Source organism: Dama dama, chromosome 8 (assembly GCF_033118175.1).
Source record: "Dama dama isolate Ldn47 chromosome 8, ASM3311817v1, whole genome shotgun sequence".
In the NCBI taxonomy this organism is placed as follows: domain Eukaryota; kingdom Metazoa; phylum Chordata; class Mammalia; order Artiodactyla; family Cervidae; genus Dama; species Dama dama.
The window spans coordinates 34,021,422-34,042,892 of NC_083688.1; the positions used below are offsets into that span (position 1 = coordinate 34,021,422).

Consider the following 21,471-nt stretch of genomic DNA (forward strand, 5'->3'; position numbering starts at 1 on the left):
AGGAAAAGATGAAATGACCCCATAAAGTCTAAAAAATCTAAAGATGCAGCTCTACAAATGTGAAACTCTAGTTTGATCAATTTGCGAGCGTGGGAATGATGGGAGAGACTGTATAGTTGAAGAAAGAGGAGTGCTTAGATTCCCAGGACTACCTATTCGCCAGATGTTAACAATTAGTGAACCAGCTTTTGAACTACTGTCTGAATGTGAAGCAAGAGGAAGCCGGAAGCGAGGTAGGCTACTACAATTGAAGCAGCGTATTCTTTTCTTTTATTTCTACGGCAGGTCCAGTCTGCGGATGAGCACCGTGGAGTGTGGAGTAAATGGTGACTTTCTGGCTGAAAAAAAAAAAAAAAAATTTTTTTTTCTGTAAGCATCCCTCGGGTGGTCTGCGCGCTTTCCGGGCCAGCTGTCCGGCGTGTGTTTGGAGATGGGGGGGTGGTGTCTCTGATTCACTTCGTGGCCTCCGGTGAGCCCTTTAAATCCAGCTTCCCCCGCCCCCACCGCTAGGCTCCCTGCTCCCTGACAGGTGTTTTCCCAACTCCTGAGGCCCACGATTTTGGGGAGTGGCTGAACCAATCAGATTTCCCTTTGGGGGGAAGGCGTGGCTAGTTGGGTCAGAGCGGGGGCGGGGTTTGCGCGGCTGAGCCGAGCCGGCCTGGTTGCGTGGAGGGTTGTTTTACCCACCGCCCGCCCCCCCACCAACCTTTTTTTTTTTTCCCTCCCGGACGGAGTCTTATTAATTTCTCGGTGGGGCTGCAGCTGGAGACCGCGGAGCGTTGGAAATGACGCTCGGAGCTTTAATTACCGCAGCCGCCGGACAAGTGTGAGGAAAGCTGACAGCAAAAAAAAAAAAAAAAAAGGACAGGATCGGGGGTGAAGCGAGAAGCTTCCCCCCCCCCCCCGCCCCTTTCCTCCCAATTTGGACTGGAGGTGCAAGGAAACTGAAAAGGGAGTCGAACAGAGTCCGGCTGGGGGGAGAGGCCGGAAACCTACCGCCTGTTTGCAATCAACTTTTTTTTTTTTGGAAACCCTTTTCCGAACCCTTCCTTTTTATTGTTGACCAACCAGGGAGAGCGAGCGAGAAAGTGAGGAGGGAGCGAGAAAGCGGAGGCTCACACGGGGCCGTAGCTGCCCGGTCCGGCTCGGAACACCGCCGCACACCCTCCAGTACAATCCCACCCGCGCGCGCCCTCCCGCGCACCCTCTCCCGGTCCTCCGGGTCCGGGCCCTAGACCCGCGGACGCGGACTCGGTCGCCCGCGCTCGAAGCCGGTGCACCGCGCGCGCCAGTGCCCCTCGCGCCCCCACGCGCGCCCGGCCGAGGGATCTCCTCCGCGTGCCCGAAAGGGGATTATGCCATTTGGACATGTAATTGTCAGCACTGGATCTGAGACTTCCAAAAAATGAAGCTGGCGACAGGACTGTGGGTCTGGGTGAGCCTTCTCGTGGCGGCGGGGACCGTCCAGCCCAGCTCTTCTCAGTCAGGTGGGTCGCGGTCCTTCTCGCGCTCCCGGGGTTGAACCTGCTGCTGCCGGCCGAGCGGCGCCGGCTGGCTCCTCGCCCCCTGCGCCCTTCGCCCAACCAGAGACCCTCTCGCTCTCGGGCGAGGAGGGACCACGTCACCCGCGCCTCTTCCTTGGGCTTTTCGTTCGCCCCTCTTTCTATCCCAAACTTACCCTCTGCGTGGGCATGCGTTTTATTTATCGCGAAAAACCACTCTGCGCCCCTTTCTCCGTCCCTTTTCTCTCTCTTTCTCCCCTTGTTTATTTCTCGCGCGTTTTCTTCGAGCCTCCCTAAGCCGGATCCCTTCTGGTGGCGCCTGTTGTGCGGGACGTGGGAGACCCAAAGCCGGAGTCAGAGGAGACGCTCCTTGCCGCGTCTGCCGAACCCCCGCCCCCGCCCGCGAGGGAAGAAGCCTCAGAGAAGCGCTGCCCGCCCGGGGCAGGATTGGGGCCCCGGGGCCGTGGCAGCTGGGCTCCGGGGAGCGGGAGGGCAGCGGGGAGAGGAGGTCCGGGAGCCGGCTTTGCACCTGTGTGCGCTGCCCGCGGCCGCTGCGTCCCTGGCCGTCTGAGCCTGCGGGGTCAGACCCGACTCGAGCCCAGCCTGGGAGCCGAAGCACGGCGGGAGGACACGCCTCGGCCGGGGGGCCCGGGAACGCAAGGCCTCCTCCGCTGGCGTCCCCAGCCCTCGCCCCGCGGACTAAGGGGGAGCTGGCTGGCTTGCTTGACCTCTTTTTTTTTTTTTTTTAAATGGCTTGACCGACTTAAGCCGGGAGCCCGGCCTTCCCGTCGGTTTCTGTGTTTGGCTCCAGGAAGAGTTCTTCCTGTAGTTCAACTTGCTATTGGCCGGAGTCCCTCCAACTTCTGTTTACTGCCGGGCGCGGCTGCCGAGCCGACCCGTCAGGCGAATTGATTGAACCCACGGCGGGTGCTGCGGCGCTGGGTGCGCTACCACTGCTGGCCCGGGAGCTCGCGCCCCGGGACCCCGCGGGGCAGGAGGCTTAACTGACCCCCGGGGAGGCGGCGCGGCGGGGCCCGCAGGGTGGATGACAGCCCCTGCGGGCCCAGGGAGCTCAAAGTTTCTGACACTTGAGTTTCCTGGGGCTGAAAGTGGGACAGGAAAGGGCCAGGAAAACCGGGGACTGACGCGGCTAAGGGGGCCCTCTTGGAGAGCCGGGGAGATTTCCGGAACCATACGGGGCTGCTCCCGGGGGCGTGGGAGGCACCTTGAGAAGATAAAGCCCCGGGGGAGTGGCGAGAGGGAGAGTTTCAGGCCCTCGGAGGGTGTCCTTCTGACCTCACCAGGAAAACAGCGCGCCGGAGTTTTCCCGCTCCGCCCCCGCCGCCTCCCCCGCCCCCCCTCGCCTAGTAAAGAACAAGTTACAATCCTCGAGCCTTTCAAAATGACCTTCGAATGGCACAATGTGCGCCGTTTGTTCTGGCCGTTTGCACCCTCCCAATTACTCCGAAATTCTTCATGCATACCAGGTCCCGGGCTCCAGCCACCTCCGGAATTACACCAACATCGACTTGAGATTCCAAGCGGCCTCTTAGATACATCCCTTTTTATCTCCCTCCCCACTCCGCGTCCCTTCATATTTCCCCTCAATGGGTTGATTATGCACATTGACCCATTCAGACGCAGTTGCGACTGACACGCAGGCTTAGCCGAGAGGAATTTCCACCGGGCGACCTACTGGGGGGCTGTCTGGTGCAACCTCTGCCGCTGGGGGACCCGGCTGCGAATCCGCAGCGATTGGGTATTAACTGTGCGGCTCGGGCTTGAGCTATGCCGAAAAGCCCTTTTCAGAATTTCTGCAAGGAATGTAATCCAAATTAGTTCTGCAGCTGTCCTCTTCCTCGTCTCTGGCGACACCGGCTCGCACCCTCGCTGGTCTCTTCTCGCTTTCCCCCCGTGAATTGTCAGAGCCACACAAGTGAGCCCATTTAGAGCGCGAGGATTAGCGTGCCATTGTTGTTCCGAGTGTGACTCTGTACTTGAAATTCTGGGGGCACAAAGGCGAGCCTCACTTGTTCCAAACACAAAGTGATCTAGATGAAAGGGCCGCACAAAGAAAAGCTCCCGGTTGCCTCCCTGGTATAATTTCAACACGCAGGCTAAGGTGATCCACTGGAAACTGTAAATGCCTCCAGGACACCTTTTTTTTCTTTCTTTTCTTTTCCTAATCTTCCCCACCCCCACCCTGCCGCACCTGATAGGGAAAGTTCGGCTGGTTTTAATGTGGTGCTTTTATAAAACCAAGTTACATTCTGGGGTGTGAGCGAGGCTCTGTGTGTGTGTGGCTGTGGATGTATGGCTGTATGTTCCCAAGTAAATACATATTGCGTGTCTCCCCTCTCGCGGTTAGCAGTCAGTAGCAGTTTGGAGGAGTTTGTTTTGGTCCAAATGAGAAATTAAGTGCGGATAAGTAAACTAAGCTGCCAGAGGGCGACAAGATGTTGAGTGAATTGCTTTTAGATGAAACAAATTAAGGAAACGAGGGAAGACAATCTGCTTCTCGCATTATTAGACACGCTTGGAGTTCAGGGGAAAGTGGCATATTTTTGAAATGCTAATTTCTTAAGAAGCAGAAGGAATGCACCTTATTTACTGCTCTATGTGAACAGAATAAAAATATGAGATGGTCAGGGTTCTTGTATAGATCTAAGATACAAAATAGTTGTATCTGAAGAGGGCATGTTCTTATTTTTCTCTTGGGGAAAAAAAATCAGCTTTAGAGAAGTTTTTTTTTGTTTTGTTTTGTTTTTTATTTTGAAGGACTTTGTCTTATTTCCAGTGATTTGTTTTATCAAGAAATATTATAGCCAAGAGCCCTTTATATGGCTGTTATAAAACCTTTATCTCTAAAAAGAAGAATTCCATAATTTCAGTCTTCCTGTCGTGATGGACAAATGATCAGTATCACCTTTGTGTTGAAATATGTATATATGTGTAGTGGTACCGAAGTGCTGGTCTTACACACCTTAATAGATATGTGATGAACAAGTTCAGCCCCTATTTTTTATTTGCAAGTAACTTAGTCCTGCTTTTCATTCTATAAAAGAGCATATATTTTTTCTCCATCCTTAAGATATATCTCCAAAATCAAATTTTAAACATTTGAGAAGAAAAAGATTAATAAAACTTAGTTAAATGATGAAAAGATGTTCAATATAATTAAAAAAAATCAGTTCTCTCCCTGCATGTATTTATTGTAAGCACACCCATGAGTACAGTTTCCGCTTTTTCTTTTCTTTCAATTTTTGAAATTCATATATATGTAAAAGGAGACTTTTTAAAGTAAGGTATAATTTTTTTCTTCAAAATGCTTCCAAATAAATTTATACCTTTTATTGTGACTGCAAATCACTTGAAAATACTATAATGTGGACTGATATGGTAAAATTGGATGACTCTGGTTGTGTCATGATTCCTTGATTTCTAATTTTTTTTTCTTAAACCAAACTCCTTTTTATTTTTTTCATCATACATGCATAGAAAGTCAAATTTTTTGAAATCAAGGTACTTACTCCTTTATATGTATAATTTTCATTTAGTCACTGAAATGTGTCTTAATTAAGAAATTGCATTAGAATATTTACCAAGGAATGCACTTCGTGGAAGATTTATGTATTTTTTGCTCTAGCCTGAACACACCGAGTTTGCATTGACTGATTTTTGGAGTTTGCATTCATTTGAGGAAAAACCATATTTTCTTCTTAAAGTAGATTCAAATATTTAGTATTCATGAGCTTTCATCCCTTTGGTTCTTAAATAGAAGTGCTATTTATCATCTGTCTTACGCATTCACCCTTTCCATTGCTATAGGTTCTTTTTTTACATCTTATTATTTATTGAGTTTACACATATGAATATATATTTTCCCCATCATCACTAATGGTATTCTTTTTGTGCGTGTCTTTCCCAGCAGCCTGCCACTCAGCCATTGCAGGAGTCCTCTGAGCCAGTTTTCATTCTTTCTTTCTGATAAATCTGATATGGCTGGTTGGCTGGACAATTGCAAGCCATTCCATTGCTCAGATTTATTCTTGAAAGAAAATAAAAAGGTATCGATCCGAGATCACTAGCACATCTTAAAAACACTGACGCCAAGGCCAAATCTTTCTACAGAGAAGTCCCTTTTTTCCCTTCTCTCTTGTGTTTTCCCCTCTTGACCATAGACAGAAGTTAGACTACTGCCAATTCAAAAATGCTAGGGATGCGAGGCAATGTGCTGTATCTAAATATTCTCTGAAGCCCTGTGATTAGAGCTACCTTGAGATTAATGACTATGTAAGGCACACATTTTAGGAAATGAATTAGTGCACCTTAAACATTGCTGTGTTTTAAAGTGGTATTATTTTTCCTATTACTTCAATCCAGTTATTAAGAAAAGTTAGCGTATATGAAAAGCAAGAATAAGTTTTTGCTTTATTTGACAGTGTCCTGCTGCTGTTGGATATCCATGAGTAAATTTTAAGTGCCTGTAACATAAACAAAGCAAATGATCAAAAAAGATGTTCTGTTACTTGCAAACTTGTTGGCAGTTGATTTTACCCCTTTGAGAGATACTGCTTTATAGAGAGAGATGTTAATATTTACATTGAAATTAGCTTATGGATGTTTAAGACTATAGCTGTTTTACAGAAATTAATTGTCAAGCATATTCCACTGTTATCTTTGACAGTGATCTACTGAGTAAGGACACAGGGCAGAATTTAAATCAAACTATAAACTTTTCTCTAGGTTATATCATTTAAGAAGTGTTCTACTATGTTGCATTTGACCATATGGAAATATGTTGCATCTTTATCTAATATTCATTTTCTGAATTATTCTAAATATTAGGCAGTTAAAGTAAAACCTTACTTTTCATGCTAGCTAGTATTCCTACTGACTGAAATGTGCAGTTTATAATGACAAGTAATCCTTTAATTTTCTTTCTTTCCTTTTCTTTTTTTTTTTAAATAAAAAAAGAGCTTAGACCAGTGCTTCCTGAAACTGTAGTTTTCCTACATAATTTGAAGGAGATTTTGCCTATTTATAGTGTGGTTAAGTTTGACACAGGACACAGCCAGGTGGTTCAAATCAGGATTTCTATATTGTAGGGACATTGTTCCTCCAATTTCTTTTTAATACCTTGAACAATTCACTTCTTGTCTTTGTGACTTGGCTTTCATGCCTGAGGGTGAAATGTATGTATTCTCTATTTCTTCATTGTATAGCAGTTTTCTGAAAAAATGACTTTAAAATCCTGTGATATTGAGATACATAGCAGTAATGAGTTAAATTGATATTTTTAAAACATGAACACATGTTAATAAGCATAATGTAAACTTTCTAATAGACCAGCACTGTTAGAAGAGCGTCTGTCTAAATGAAATAAAGAGATTGTTAAGTTTGAAGAATGTGTATTTGAAGGCCATTTGCCCTAAAACTTTTCAGAACTGGTCTATGGTCTCTTTAGATTCTGTCTTATTTGGCTTTGTCTGAGTTGTTGATAATTCTGACATGTTATTAAAGAAATTGACCTATTTTCCCTATTTTCAAAGCTTTAAAGCCTCTTTCTTGTTTTAATATTTGACACTTCAACTGGTGCTTTGTATTTGTACTAATTTTTCAAGAGGGAAGAGAACTGTCTCACTTTTATAACATAGAGGTGAAATAGATGGATATTTGGGGGCCTAATTCTAAAGTGCTTTTTTGAGCATGTCGTAATTGTTTTATAATTGTTTTCATTTTAAATATGTGATTGCTTTGCAGGCCTGTTGCTTGGCACAACTCCAGGGGGCAGCAGCCACATAGAATTTAATGGGAATGGTGCACGCCTGAGCTATGGGTAGTACGGCAGCAGCCCTGCTATTGTGGGATGCTACAGCGTAAAGCAGCAGAAGAGAAGTTAGGAGAATCGGATTCTGGTCATACAATCATTCTCTGTGTGATTTTAGCTTAGACTTCTTGCTTTGTGTCTCATTTCTTTCATTTCCATCAGTATAGCTGAAAGTGATACTTAAACAATCAACATCTTGAATTTTTTTTTAAGGATTCAACTAGACAGAAAAAGGATGTTTAGACTTTTTAGACAAAAGAAATCCATTGGCTTTTAATTATTTTTAAAAGGAACCTCTTTTTTTTCTTGTGAACTCGTGTGTGCAGCCCTGATATTGAAAACAGGTAAAGGGTAAAAGGAGATGTCTTTTGTTAAAGCTTCATTGAGAAGCCAGCTTTGTGCCCCCTGCCTTGGGCACTCTGCTACTTTTTTCCCACTCTGGCAGGGACTCTTCTGTGCTGGCCTACAGAATTCAAGCAGTTTCAAAACCACTCATCTAGTCCACTCTTCATTTTTTAGGTGAGGAAACCGGGAGCCCAGGGAAATTAGGTAGTAGAAGTCAGTTGGCAGTTTCCAACACGAATATTATTTTCTTTAGCACAGAAATACTTGAAAAGTTGCAGACAAAAGAATAAATAAATTCAAGGTTGTGCTATTTTAAAGGAGTCTTGCAAGATTGAATGAAAACAAATGGATTGGAGCCTTTGGCCTAATTATCAGACTGTGAAGTTCTTTTCAAGGGGAAAACTGTGGAACATCATCTTTAATTTATATATAGGAATAATCATTGATTGCATTTATAACTTCCAGCACATTAAGATTAAAGAAATAAAGGAACTTTATTATGACTTGATTCTGTACAATGTTTAGTTGGTAGTATCTATTCTTGACATAGCATTTTGATCCCAAAAGATGAGAGTTGCCTATGTTAGTATCTGTATATAACATTGCCTTCAAGAGTTTCTTTTACCTGTGACTTTGTGAAGATAACCAATACACAGAGAATGGTTGTTTCTTCCTCTGTATTAAGTAATATGCATGCTTTAAGAAAATGGATTTTAAGGGATAAACAATGGGTTCTTCATGGACAGTTAGTTGATGGGGACCCTTAACTAGCAAATCGATGAGAATACTTCAGACTTATCCAGCCCCATCCTTGGAACCAAGGTTCTCTATCTTAACCACTGGCCTTATTGGGTCCTCGTCTTTTTTCAGGCCCTACTAGGATCACAGTTATTCTTTGCACAAGTGCATCTAAGCTAAGCTTTAAGTACTAAGACTACATATTTACGTCTATAGTGCATTTGCCTCCCTCTAGTTGGCTTCTGCAAGATGCTGCCCCTGGGCCTTGTGACTTTGAATGTTGTTGATTTAACCTTACCTCTCTTTGGTCACCCCTGACTTCCCTTAAGCGCCAGAGCTTTCTGGACATGGACATGGTCAGCATCTCATTGGCCATGGCAACAGAAGGGAGCTTTAAACCTGTTTTGGCAGGAAGAGTCACTATCTGTTAGAAATTTGCAATGAAAATGGGTCCCCCTCTGTAAAAACATTAACATAGACACCAGGAAACTTCCTCTGCAATATCATTAAACCTCTCCCTTGAGAGCTAGCTCAGGATCATTACTGTTAATCACGTTATTTCCAATATCATGGGGTTACCGAAGCATGCTGTTGCTGCTTAGTCGCTTCAGTTGTGTCTGACTCTGTGCAACCCTGTGGCCTGCCAGCCTCCTCTGTCCATGGGATTCTCTAGGCAAGAGTACTGGAGTGGGTTGCCATGCCCTCCTTCAGGGGATCCTTCCCACCCAGGGATTGAACCTGGGTCTCCTGCATTGCAGGTGGATTCTTTACCACTGAGCCACCAGGGAAGCCCTTCTGAAGCATACTAAATACCAATAAGAATATACAAGACTCACTTTCTCAATTCAGAGAGTTAAACTAATAGGAATCAAGGCTCTATGAATGTTCTATATATTTTATTGTATTTAAACTTTTTTTTTTAAATTGGAGGATAATCGTTTTACAGTGTTGTTTTGGTTTCTACCATACAATAACACAAATTAGTCATAATTATTACTATATATATAGTAATATATATGTATATATCCTCTCTCCAGAGCCTCCCTTCCCCTTACCATCTCACCCCTCTAGGCCATCACAGAGCCCAGCAACTTCCCACAGCAGGGGAAGGAGAGGGTATGATGAATTGAGAAAGTAGCATTGACATATATACACTGTCATTTGTAAAATTATTTTATTTGAAACATAGTCTAAAAGTTCTTAGAGAGAAGAAAATGAAGGGAGCAATAAACATGCCTTTTTTTCCAGAAAGATCACACCTGTAAATAATAAACTTCACCTACCATATCTTTACTGTTCTTCTGACCTTTATTTATGTCTGGTCCCATGTGCATATGTTCTAGGTAGACATCCAAGTTTTAAGCTTTTCGGATGCAGATGGGGATTGTAAACCTGCTCTCAAAAGATGCATCTACTGGTCTGTGATGTGCTGAGGATATCTCATGGCTGATTAGGACTGAAAAAATGGCAACAGATTTTCCAAGTTCTATGACTATGTCTAGGATTGAGTAATGGGTGCTCTAGTCCTCTATTTCAGGATGGGTCCCCATCACTAGCAGGGGATGCCTAATTGAGGTCGTGGTTGGCATTTTGCTTTAAGCGAACTCCCCTTTTACTAAAATTTTTATTTGTCATTATTTCCTATTCTTCACTGTAGGCTACAAGAATATGAGTTTTCTTCTGTGGGGACCCATGAAAACCAAATAAAAACAAAAAGGAATAATTCTTTTAGATACACAGTTTCATTTTTAGGAGTTCCTTTTGTCTGATCATTTTGTCTAGAACTAGAGCAGTTAAAATCACTGCAAATGGTGATTGCAGCCATGAAATTAAAAGATGCTTACTCCTTGGAAAGTTATGACCAACCTAGACAGCATATTAAAAAGCAGAGACATTACTTTGCCAACAAAGGTCCATCTAGTCAAGGCTATGGTTTTTCCAGTGGTCATGTATGGATGTGAGAATTGGACTATAAAGAAAGCTGAGTGCCGAAGAATTGATGCTTTTGAACTATGGTGTTGGAGAAGACTCGAGAGTCCCTTGGACTGCAAGGAGATCCAACCAGTCCATCCTAAAGGAGGTCAGTCCTGGGTGTTCATTGGTAGGACTGATGTTGAAGCTGAAACTCCAGTACTTTGGACACCTGATGTGAAGAGCTGACTCATTTGAAAAGACGCTGATGCTGGGAAAGAGTGAGGACAGGAGGAGAAGGGGATGACAGAGGATGAGATGGTTGGATGGCATAACTGACTCGATGGACATGGGTTTGGGTAGACTCTGGGAGTTGGTGATGGACAGGGAGGCCTGGCATGCTGCAGTCCATGGGGTTGCAAAGAGTTGGACACGACTGAGCAACTGAATGGACAGCAGTTAAGTTTCTTCGATTGCCCGGCTTATTAAAATCTAATCCCTAATACTTTTGTTGACCTCATTTAGTCCTTAGAAACTCAGAGCAGGCTGTTGAAGGATCCTTTTTTTCAGATTTCCTTCTTGTCCCTACCAGGTGACCGTTTCTAATATCATACTTTTATTATCCTAGTTACTATTCAGAAGCCTTCAATGGATTCCCATTGCAGAGTTCAAAGCCTGTTAAAATAGTCTTCAGTTTCCTTTTTAATCCAGTCTTACGAGTTTTTTAAGATGTATTCTAAGAACCAGACTGATGTAGTTGATATTCCAAAGCCTTGCTTGCTGTCTTTCCTTTGGCTGACCCTTTTCCCTGGAATTCATGGGCTCCCTTGGTTGTCCCTGCCTGTCCAAACTGTTGAATCTTTCAATTTCCACATTAAATCACAGCTCTTCATTGAGTCTTCCTTCATTCACTACTCTACTCTTTAATCCTTGTCTGTATCACCTATTTGCATTTAATCTTAAACCATTCTATAGTTATAACTTTTTAAGAGCAAGCATTTTTATTTCCCGCAGAGACTAATGCAGTGCCACATAGATGGTAAGCTCTTTAAAAATATTTTTTTTAAATGAAAGAATAACATACATTTGCCAAAACAATTTTAAGCTCATTCATGGATGGTTATTACTTGTAATTAAACCATATAAATGCACAAATAAGCTGTTCTAAAAACATAATTATAGAATTCTTAATAATAGATATTAGACATGTTTATCCTGGGAATTTCCTTAGTTGCTTTCTTGAGCTTTGTAGGGTATTTCTTTCAGTGGAGTGTTTCCAGGAGTATATCATTTGTCCTCATTCCCATTTTTAGAGTCTGCTCATAATATGGCGCAAAGTATTTTTGTCTTATTTTGGTGAGTTAAATATATGTAAATACCATTCTTAAACATGTAACTGTCTTGTAGTACACTGTGTTTTTGTGGCCATTCCTTTGCAGTTTCTTATCTCCCACTTAAAAATTTTAATCAGTTTAAGCAGTAAACATGTATTGACCTGTGTTTGAAGACCACTGAGGAAGACATATAAGAAACTCAAGATGCTAGATTTCCCCTTTCTTTCAAACAAGGGCAGATGAGACCAATGAAAAACAATACAAAAATTATGTTATTAAGTGATTTTTCCAAACTCTTAGGGGGAATTTGCCTCTGGAGAAATGCTAATAAGTATTTCATGAAAAAAAAGGGTTCCAGACAGAATGTGGTGTTTTCTATTCTTAGATGTATGTGATAATACAACTTTGTTAATACTAAGATTTCTCAGTATCTTAAAATAGAGAACTAGACATATGCCTCCCATTTTAAAAGGATCCTATAAAAGAAATACTTGCAGCATAACTGAACTGAGAGGTGACTGGGATTCTCTTAGCTTCTCTCTTAGATGATTCACTCTGCATTCTGAAAATTGGTGAAATGATTATAGTATTTATAGTGTCAGATTCTACCAGGGAAAATGCTCTTCCAGACATTGCTTCTCAGGTTATCAGATTTCAAGAAACTGTCAGCCTTTCTAGGTCACTGTGGTACCCTAAGTGTACCTTAATTTATAATGGCCTGAAAGAGTTAATGTAACATCAAAGCTTAGACCTAACGGTCTGCAGAGTAGTCTGTTAATGAGAAAATTGGGTATGGAGACATTAATATCTTTGTCTGAAAATTTCTTTTTACAACTTTCCTGATTATTTTTCCTTTAAGAGTCCCTGAGAAGAAAGTTTGAGTCTGGGATTATTGCTTCTACTTTGTAGACGAGGAAGTAGAGATATAAAGACGTTGTATGTACCGGTGAAGGCTGACTGGTGGGTCTTTCGCTGCAGTTAGGTGTCTGCCCTGTCCTGAGCCAACTGCCTCTGCCGTCTGCTGGTCCTCCTCTTCCATGCCTCCTCCCAGCTACCGGTGTTAGTGATCCTTTCAAAGGCGTGGCTCTTCTGCTATTACTGCCCCACTGTGAGAGAAAGGGATGCTCAGCCCACCAAATCCTTCTGCTGTCAGGTCAATGGCTCTTTATGTTTTCCCTGGAACCATTTGAAGAAACTTATCTAGTAAATCAGGGGTCCCCAACCTCTGGGATCTAATGCCTGATGATCTGAGGTGGAGCTGGTGTAATAATTATAGAAATAAAGTGCACGGTAAATGTAATGCACTTGAATCATCTTGAAACCATCCTTCCCTCCCCTGGTCCATGAAAAAACTGTCTTCCATGAAATAGGACCTGGTTCCGAAAAGGTTGGGGACCACTGCAGTAAATCTGTCATTTAAGGAGTCCTTTGTTGGGTTACTCTGCCTTTCTCCTCCTGCACTGTCTTCTCCAGAGAGTTTTATTTTATTTTATTTTTGTATTGTGTATTGTACTGTGTTAAGGAAATCATCATAAAAGCCTTGTCTTCTTGAAAAAACTTCAAAGCAGGGGCATGTTCAAGGTTTTTGGACCTGCATTAATGCAGTTCGGGGAACCTCTTTAAAAACAGTATAGAAATAAAAGTACAACTTATGGAGAGGAAGGCAACCCAAAATTACAACTTATTGGGAGGCACCAATACAGGAGAAAGGTTCTGAAGCTGAAACCTTTTACAAAAAGCTTTACAGTACTTCTCTCTGTTTGAAGATTATACAACTGAAGAAGTAATGCTATCTCTTATTTAGGGTGAATTTTGGGTGTCATTTTATATATATTTTTTTCCTACTGCATGCAGTTGGTATCTACTGTTAATGTAGAAGAATGCATTTTTTTGAGGAAAAAAATTGTTATAAAGAGTAAATTCATACTGTCAAGCACTTCAGTATATCTTTGGATGAAATAATGTACTTTATAGGGATAATTTTCAAAATACTTCCATTCTAAATATGAACACGCTTAATCCAGATATCTGTTTTCTTGATGCTATATTCTTAAAATGGGTCATGTAATGCTGTCTCTTATGCAGTTCTGTAGTTCATAATAGTGTGATTTCAAAGAATCTTGGCAGTTTTGATATATAAAATCTATATTACTAAGGCCCTACCGCATAAAATATACCTCATTGAATTTTTAATCATTTGTTATTTAGCACAGTTAAAAATCTATCTTTGACTTTTACCCCCTGGCTAAGTTAAATGTGCCCGTTTTAACTGCAATAGACATTATTAGCTGTGAATGAAACAATGCATCTAAATTAAAATCAGTACTCAGCTCAGATATTTGGTAATATTTTAACTACTAATATGTTAACACATTTAAGTAACAATAAAAGGATTAGTATTTCAAGTCACATTTTTACTATGTAAAAATATCAGCTAAAGAGTTAATAATATTTTCCAGTTGTTTTAACTTCAAATTTAGCAGCCCCATTGTCCCTGGTGATATATCAAAACTTCTAAAAGTGTACTTGGAATTAATGGAAACTGAAGTGATTGGTATTCAGATATAATTCTTCAGTGGCCTTTTTACTTTCTCTTTTTTTTAAGTGCTGAATGAAGTTTAAAAACATAAAATGCTTTGAGATGGAATAATAGACAAAACATTTTATGCAACTGCTGATGAAAAGGACATTTATTATTTTTTTCTGTACTTAATATATTGCTGGTGGCCAGAATTAGCACACCATGGGCAGAGAAAGAGATAAGACAGACAGAACAGCACACAGCTAATTTTGTTTAGCAAATTTAGATCTGATACATGCTATTTCACTCCTACAAACTGCCTCAGCCACTTTTGAAAGGTACAGATGAAGTTTGTCTCCCACAGTTTAACAGCTTTCACTCAATATTTATAGCCTATATAAAAATAAATTTCTTCAAGTACCACAGTTCTCACTGACAAGATGAGCACTGTGAAGGTAGATTTATTAATGAGAAAAAGGGAGAAACAAAAACATTTCAATTGTTCCAGATCTGCTGAAAATAAAATATGTCAAAACATCCAAATAATCTTTGTTTCAAGGACATGTATAGTGGGGCTTTGCATATTCAAGGGTTTTGACTGCTGCTGCTAAGTCACTTCAGTCATGTCCGACTCTGTGCGACCCCATAGATGGCAGCCCACCAGGCTCCCCGGTCCCTGGGATTCTCCAGGCAAGAACACTGGAGTGGGTTGCCATTTCCTTCTCCAATGCATGAAAGTGAAAAGTGAAAGTGAAGTCGCTCAGTCGTGTCGACTCTTAGCGACCCCATGGACTATAGCCTACCAGGCTCCTCCAGGTGGGAGTACTGGAGTGGGTTGCCATTGCCTTCTCCGAGGGTTTTGACTATTTGTGAGTAAATCAGAAGTCCCATTATTTTAAGATAATTTTCTGATTCGAATCTGGTATGTGGTTAGATGAATGTTCTGGAACTAGTCATTCATCTGTTGGATAAGCCAATAGGAAGGGATCCACAGTAATTATCAGAAAGTGACTATAAAACAAAACAAACAAAAACCCAAACTTTGATCTTTGTTAAAAAATAAAAGTGTCATCATCCAAAAGAATAAATTTTAATGAATTTCTAAGAGAAATTCTAAGAGAGAATTTCTAACTTTTCTGGAAAAAAAAAAAATATACCACAAAACATCTATCGCTTGATGGCAACATGATCCTAGAAAAAGCCAGGGATTTGGACAGTAGTATCCATGTTTGAGAATATTTTAAGAAACATCCCAAAAGTCTTTTCTGTCATAATGTAATGATATCTAAAATGTTATAATATTATTTACATATCTGCTAGAGTTTTGTTCTGACTTATGACTGCCTGGCTAAGTTAAATGTGCCCATTTTAACTGCAATAGACATTATTAGCTGTGAATGAAACAGTGTATCTAAATTAAAATCAGTACTCAGCTCAGACATTTGGTAATATTTTAACTACTAATATGTTAACACATTTAAGTAACAATGAAAGGATTATTATTTCAAGTAACACTTTTACTATGTAAAAATATCAGCTAAAGAGTTAATAATATTTTCCAGTTGTTTTAACTTCAAATTTAGCAGCCCCATTGTCCCTGGTGATATATCAAAAGCTCCATAATCAAGTTCAATATGGAGAATCATATTCATGAATTGTGCATCTCGTCATATTTCCAGTGGTTATTTCAAGGTTAATTTTTCTCAGACAGCTTCTGTCTTGATTAAAGCTATAGTAATTGTATATATGCTGATATAGCACATGGAGGTTTTAAACCAAAGACATCTTTGATTTCATAGGGAGTCAAGATCAAATGCTTTTCAATGCTTCCTACTCAAATACATGAAAAAAATAAATTTCATGTCTTTTTTTTTTTATCTCTACAAAGAATGTTGAGACTTTTGTTTGGCATTTTCAAAATCCTGGGAGCCTGTATGGAAGGATATGAACAACAAAATATATTCCATTACCAGGACTAATATCCAAGTGCTATACTCTTTATGCTTTTATTGTTTGATAAAATATTAAAACACATTCTTACCAATTGGCTTTCCCAGAGCCCTCCCTAAACCACTTTGAATGTTATTCTTACATGTAATAACGTCTCTGTTGTATTTGAAAATAATTGGAATGTGAATAGTATCATACTAACTTTGTCACTATTAAGTATTAGCCTGTATGAAGGAGGCATGTTTCTAAGTTGTGTATCACGCTTAGATATTTTATTACTTGACTTGAAGTTTAAAAGGACATTGCTTAAAAACAATAGACAGGATGTTACAAGTTTTCATATTGAATTAACCTAGGAGAAAACCATGTGAGTGATGCAGGGCAAAGGACTCAAGTAAAGCAGATGCTATGAATTTTCCTGGGAGTGATCGGGAAAATGTGTGATGCATGTTTGTTTATAAATTGGGCTGCAGAAGAATCACAGCAATTTAAATTTGCAATTGCCATAACTATGTGGGAACAAACATACTACATGCTTACGTTGTTAAATCAAAATGAACAGCTTATCTGGCAAGGTGTCAGCTGCTCCATAATTGTGTATTAAATCACTTAAGATAGGAGTCTGTTCCTTGAGGGCACCACATATACTGTTTTCATTTATGGTGGATAAGAAAACATTCAATTAAAATTTCTTTATACAATTAAACTGTAATATTGTGAAAGAAGTTGTGAATTTCATCTTAATTGTGATTCTCTTGGTAGCTTACGTTTGGGCCTGCAATGTATTATTTTGCAAAGAAAACTCTTTACAACACAACAATGAAGTTACGTTTCATTTGAAGAACGATTAGAGAAAGGAGGAGATGCCAGGCATGGGGAAGAGAAGGCTTGGGAAGGGGCATGATAACTATCTTCAAAAGTTGGAAGGCTGTTACGTATAAGAGGGATTAACAGGGTTCTGGGTAGCCTTGGAGAAAAGAAACATTAGCAGCTGTTTGAAATTGTGAGGCATCAGATTTCAGTTGAACACCATCAAGGAGTTTCTCACAGTTAGAGCTTCCCAAAGTTGGAATGGTCTGTCCTGGGAGGTGGTGAGTGCCTTCATGTGTATTTAGGGTGGTCAACTCTGATTTCACCTCTTCTGTGAAGACAAGGAATGGATGAGGCAGCTGAAGAGCAACTGGTCAGTGATCTTGGGGATGGGAATTGGGTTCTGTGGCCTCTGAGGGCCCTTCCCACACTGTGTATCCGTCATGAGCACATCATGCCCAAATATCCTGCCCTGATCTCTGGAAAACTGAGGCAGTGAAAGCAACACTGTCTCTCTGACTAGGATTGCTGCCCAAATGCTTTTCACTATCTACCTGTCCTTAACAGACTTGTAAGATGTGTAACAGGTGTTTTAAAGGCTGGTTTCCTTAAATATAAACTGTTTTGTTTTTCTCAATAGCCTTTGTATTAGACACTCGTACCTCTAATGCAGTGTACTATCAGAAATAAATCATTCTTAGTTTTAAAAGCCACACAGTACAGAATAAAAGTATAAAATATTTTATTGTGTTTCCGGGTCTATGCCAGCAAATAATTATAAGACTGGATTTAACTAAACCAGAAGGAGAAACATATATAAGAAGGTGAGGACATAGGCAGGGCAGGAGGTTAGAAAACTGGGCCTCTAGTTCTGAGTGGAGCGTAAAGTGTTGAGAAGTCAGAGCCGAAGAGAAACGCTTTTCTAAAGAGACTGAAAATCAAAAGGAAATAAAAAGATGAAGGCGCATATGCATGCTTCAGTTGGCTACAAATAGAGTCAACCTTTCTCAGTCCACTTGGGAAATATTTACTTCAAGGCCTTTGACATTTCCATCTCTTTTACTGCCTCTTTTGGATCCATACTGTAAGACCTGTGCTAAATGAAATGTTTTTCTATTTTTTAAAATATTTATTGGAGTATAGTTGCTTTGCAGTGTTGCGTTCGTTTCTACTGGAGAGCAAAGTGAATCAGCTGTCCGTATACTTAGGTTCCTGCTTTTTTCTTTAGTTGCCATTCTTTTAACATTCTTTCGAGTTCTCCTCTGGTATGAAACTGCATTCCTGTTATGGGCTTCCTTCTGCTTTAAAGTCTTTCTGACTACATCTCTCCTTGCTGTCTTGGTCTGTATCCACGTCAGTGTTTTCTCTACACCACGCGCCGTGACTGTGGTGGTATTTTTGTGCGTTAGTTCCAATGTTCCCTAAAATCTGCCATGGTAGGCGGTATTAACTCCATTTTAAAGGTAAGGAAACTGAGACTCAGAATGGCATAACTGGCCAAGATCAGAGTAAGTTCACAACAGAGACAATATTCTAGCAATCTACTTGACTCTTATTGGGTATACTTTAGGCTTACAGTTTTGGTTATCCATTTTTAAAGAGGCAATGGGGGAAGATAACCCACTCAACAAAAGTGATTTTCTCCCCCACACTTCTGTCTGGCCTTTGTCCTCTTCCTTCGTTACTATTTTGTCCCAGTTTCTGGATCCCTTTCTCTGTCTCACCTCTGCGTGAGTCATTCTGAGCTCTTACCTCTCTCCAGAGTGCCAGGCCATTCTGTTATTGCTGCCTCTGCCTGCTGGGTGTCTCTATGAGTATACCAGTATCTCTGACTCAAGCAGTTCCAACGTTTTACTTTTCTCTTTCCACCATTTAGTGTGCTTTTAAAATCTTATTTTTTGTAGATTTTTAGAGACACAACTAATTCTTCATTGATAAAAAACCAAGTCTTAATTACTATTTAATACTTATTAAAGGCCTAGGTGTCAGGAAATGTGCTAAAGCACTTCTCATAGAATGCCTCAGCTAATCTTCACTACATGGCCAGTACTATTACTGATTTTACAGTCAAGGAAAAAGAAATTTGGAGAGATTTAATTTACCAAATCACAAACAGCTGTGCAGGTGGCAAGTCAGCAATGCTTAAGGTCCTAACAATTTTTCATGGTCCAAGTTGCAATATTTTATATATATATATAAATAAGCTAAAATCTCTAAGAAGGATATTGACAATATAGATTCATTTGTTACCTATTTTAGGCCATTGACAGTTATTTCATATGATACCTGTGATAACTATTAATAAACAGGTACATTTGTGAATATGCAAAACTTGGAAAACAGGATCAAGCATATTAATAATAATCCTACTTTTCTATTGTCACATTGTAATTTCAGTACATTTATAATACTTCAGATAGAGTAACCAGTTTAGTCACTTTTTAAAATCAATATTATAAACTAAAGTATTGTGAAGAGTTGAAGTAGAGTTTAAATAGAGGAGCTTAAGAATCAAATAGTCCAGGTTTGAATACTAACCATGTAAAGATGGGTTAATTTCTTAATCTTTTTAAGCTTCAATTTTCTCATCTAAAAACAGGATCTGATATTAAGATCAATCTCATAGTTGTGAGGATTAAATGAAATAATACATGTAAAACAGTGTCTATCACATAGATGCTCAGTTAATTATGTCTGCTGTAGTAATTGCTTCCCTGGTGGCTCAGACTGTAAATAATCTGCCTGCAGTATGGGAGACCTGGATTCGATCCCTGGGTTAGGAAGATCCCTGGAGAAGGGAATGGCTACCAACTGCAGGTGTTCTTGTCTGGAGAATTCCATGGACAGAGGAGCCTGGTGAGCTATGGTCCATGGGGTTGCGAAGAGTTGGACACGACTGAGTGACTAACACACATACATACGTACTATAGTATTAGTATAGGATTATAGTATGGTAACTAAAGCAGTTAAATCAAAGAAAGAAAAAAAAATGCAGTTGAAGATACAAAATGTTAAATATGAAAAGACCATGGATTTCTGCTTTCTCATAATTTTAGTATCAGTTCTGTGTCCTGTGTTTATAAACAAATGATGCAATATTGGTTTGCAGAATCATAGTATATATGGATAGGCTTGGGTACTGTGAGTAGAGTATGTGGGAAAGAATTTGGCTCCCTGTGAGAGGCAGTCCTCTCAAATCATTTTTCCTTCTTATTCTTTTTTTTTTATAGTTTTGGGATTAAAAAAAAAGACCTTAGAGAGACAGGTTTGTTTCAAAGATTTATGTTTACCTGGCAAACTAAAATCCCCTGTCCTTTCATCCTTATTGTTTTTTAAAGCGCCTTCAAGAGAAAATGGTTTTTAATCAAATTCATGAGATAACTTTTTATGTTACATTTTATAGGCATTTAATAACTTTTCAAGATAGGCCACAACTAATATAATGTATGACTGAAGGTATTTTTGGAAAAATTTCTGCACGCTGGAGCAGAATCTTCAAGATCTGTCTACAAACACTGAACAGAATTTTCCACATTGAAGACAGTCTGTACATTGTTGCGATTAAATTCTTTCCCTGTCTCATGGTTTTATACACTTATTTTGATAACCGAAGAATCAAATAAAGGCTATGCATGTCATCATAAAGTTTTTAATTCACAGACCTTTGCCAGTTCTGCTCTCTCTCTTGATTAAAATTGTGTGCGTGCTTGGTCGCTCAGTCGTGTCTGACTTCTTATGACCCCATGGACTGTAGCCTGCCAGGCTCCTCGGTCTATAGGACTATCCCGGCAAGAATACTGGAGTGGATTGCCATTGTTTCTCTGGGGAATCTTCCCGACTCAGGGATCAAACCTGCCTCTCTTGGATCTCTCATTGGCAGGCGGGTTCTTTACTCCCGAGCCACCTGGGAAGCCCCCTGATTAACACTGAAACACCTCAAAACTGTCAGGCTTAGAAGCAGTTTTACTAATGGGAAGGTGGATCTTTGCTCTTCTAAAGCTGGCTGCTGGTTTTCTGGCAACAATCTCAACCTCCCTACACACCAGTGAGCTTGTTGTTGTTAAGTTGCTAACTCGTGTCTGACTCTGCGAACCCATGGATGCAGCACGCAGGTGAGTTAGAGCAAGAGGATAGTTACTTCTCTTATTTACTAATCAGGAGACTTTCAAAGATGCTGTGAATTGCAGCATAAGCAATAAAACATGTATTTTTATTTAGGCTATTGTCTTTAGCCTGAGAGACAGAAATTTGGCTCACAAACTCCATTACATGCCATTATGTTACTCAGCTGACAGGTGATGTTTCAGAATAATTGGTCAGTGGTGATGTGTGATTAAGTTTCTGTCAGACTTGCTGGGACATACTATGAGTTTTACTCTTGTAGTTAAGACCTTTTAATGTAGCAGTTGGGAATTCCCCTGGTGGCTCAGATGGTAAAGAAACTGCCTTCAATGCAGGAGACCTGGGTTTGATCCCTGGGTTGGAAAGATCCCCTGGAGAAGGAAATGCTAACCCACTGCAGTGGGATTT

General features: G+C 40.5%; 1 protein-coding gene across 1 annotated transcript in view; it reads left to right on the forward strand.

Moving 5' to 3' along the window:
- The first annotated feature begins 1,301 nt into the window (after nt 1-1,301).
- Nucleotides 1,302-21,471, forward strand: part of ERBB4 (erb-b2 receptor tyrosine kinase 4) — a 1,235,763-nt gene continuing 1,215,593 nt past the window's right edge. The window contains exon 1 of the mRNA XM_061147924.1: nt 1,302-1,487. Within this exon, the coding sequence (XP_061003907.1) occupies nt 1,406-1,487 (82 nt within the window). The 5' untranslated portion in view covers nt 1,302-1,405. The remainder of the gene's footprint in view (nt 1,488-21,471) is intronic.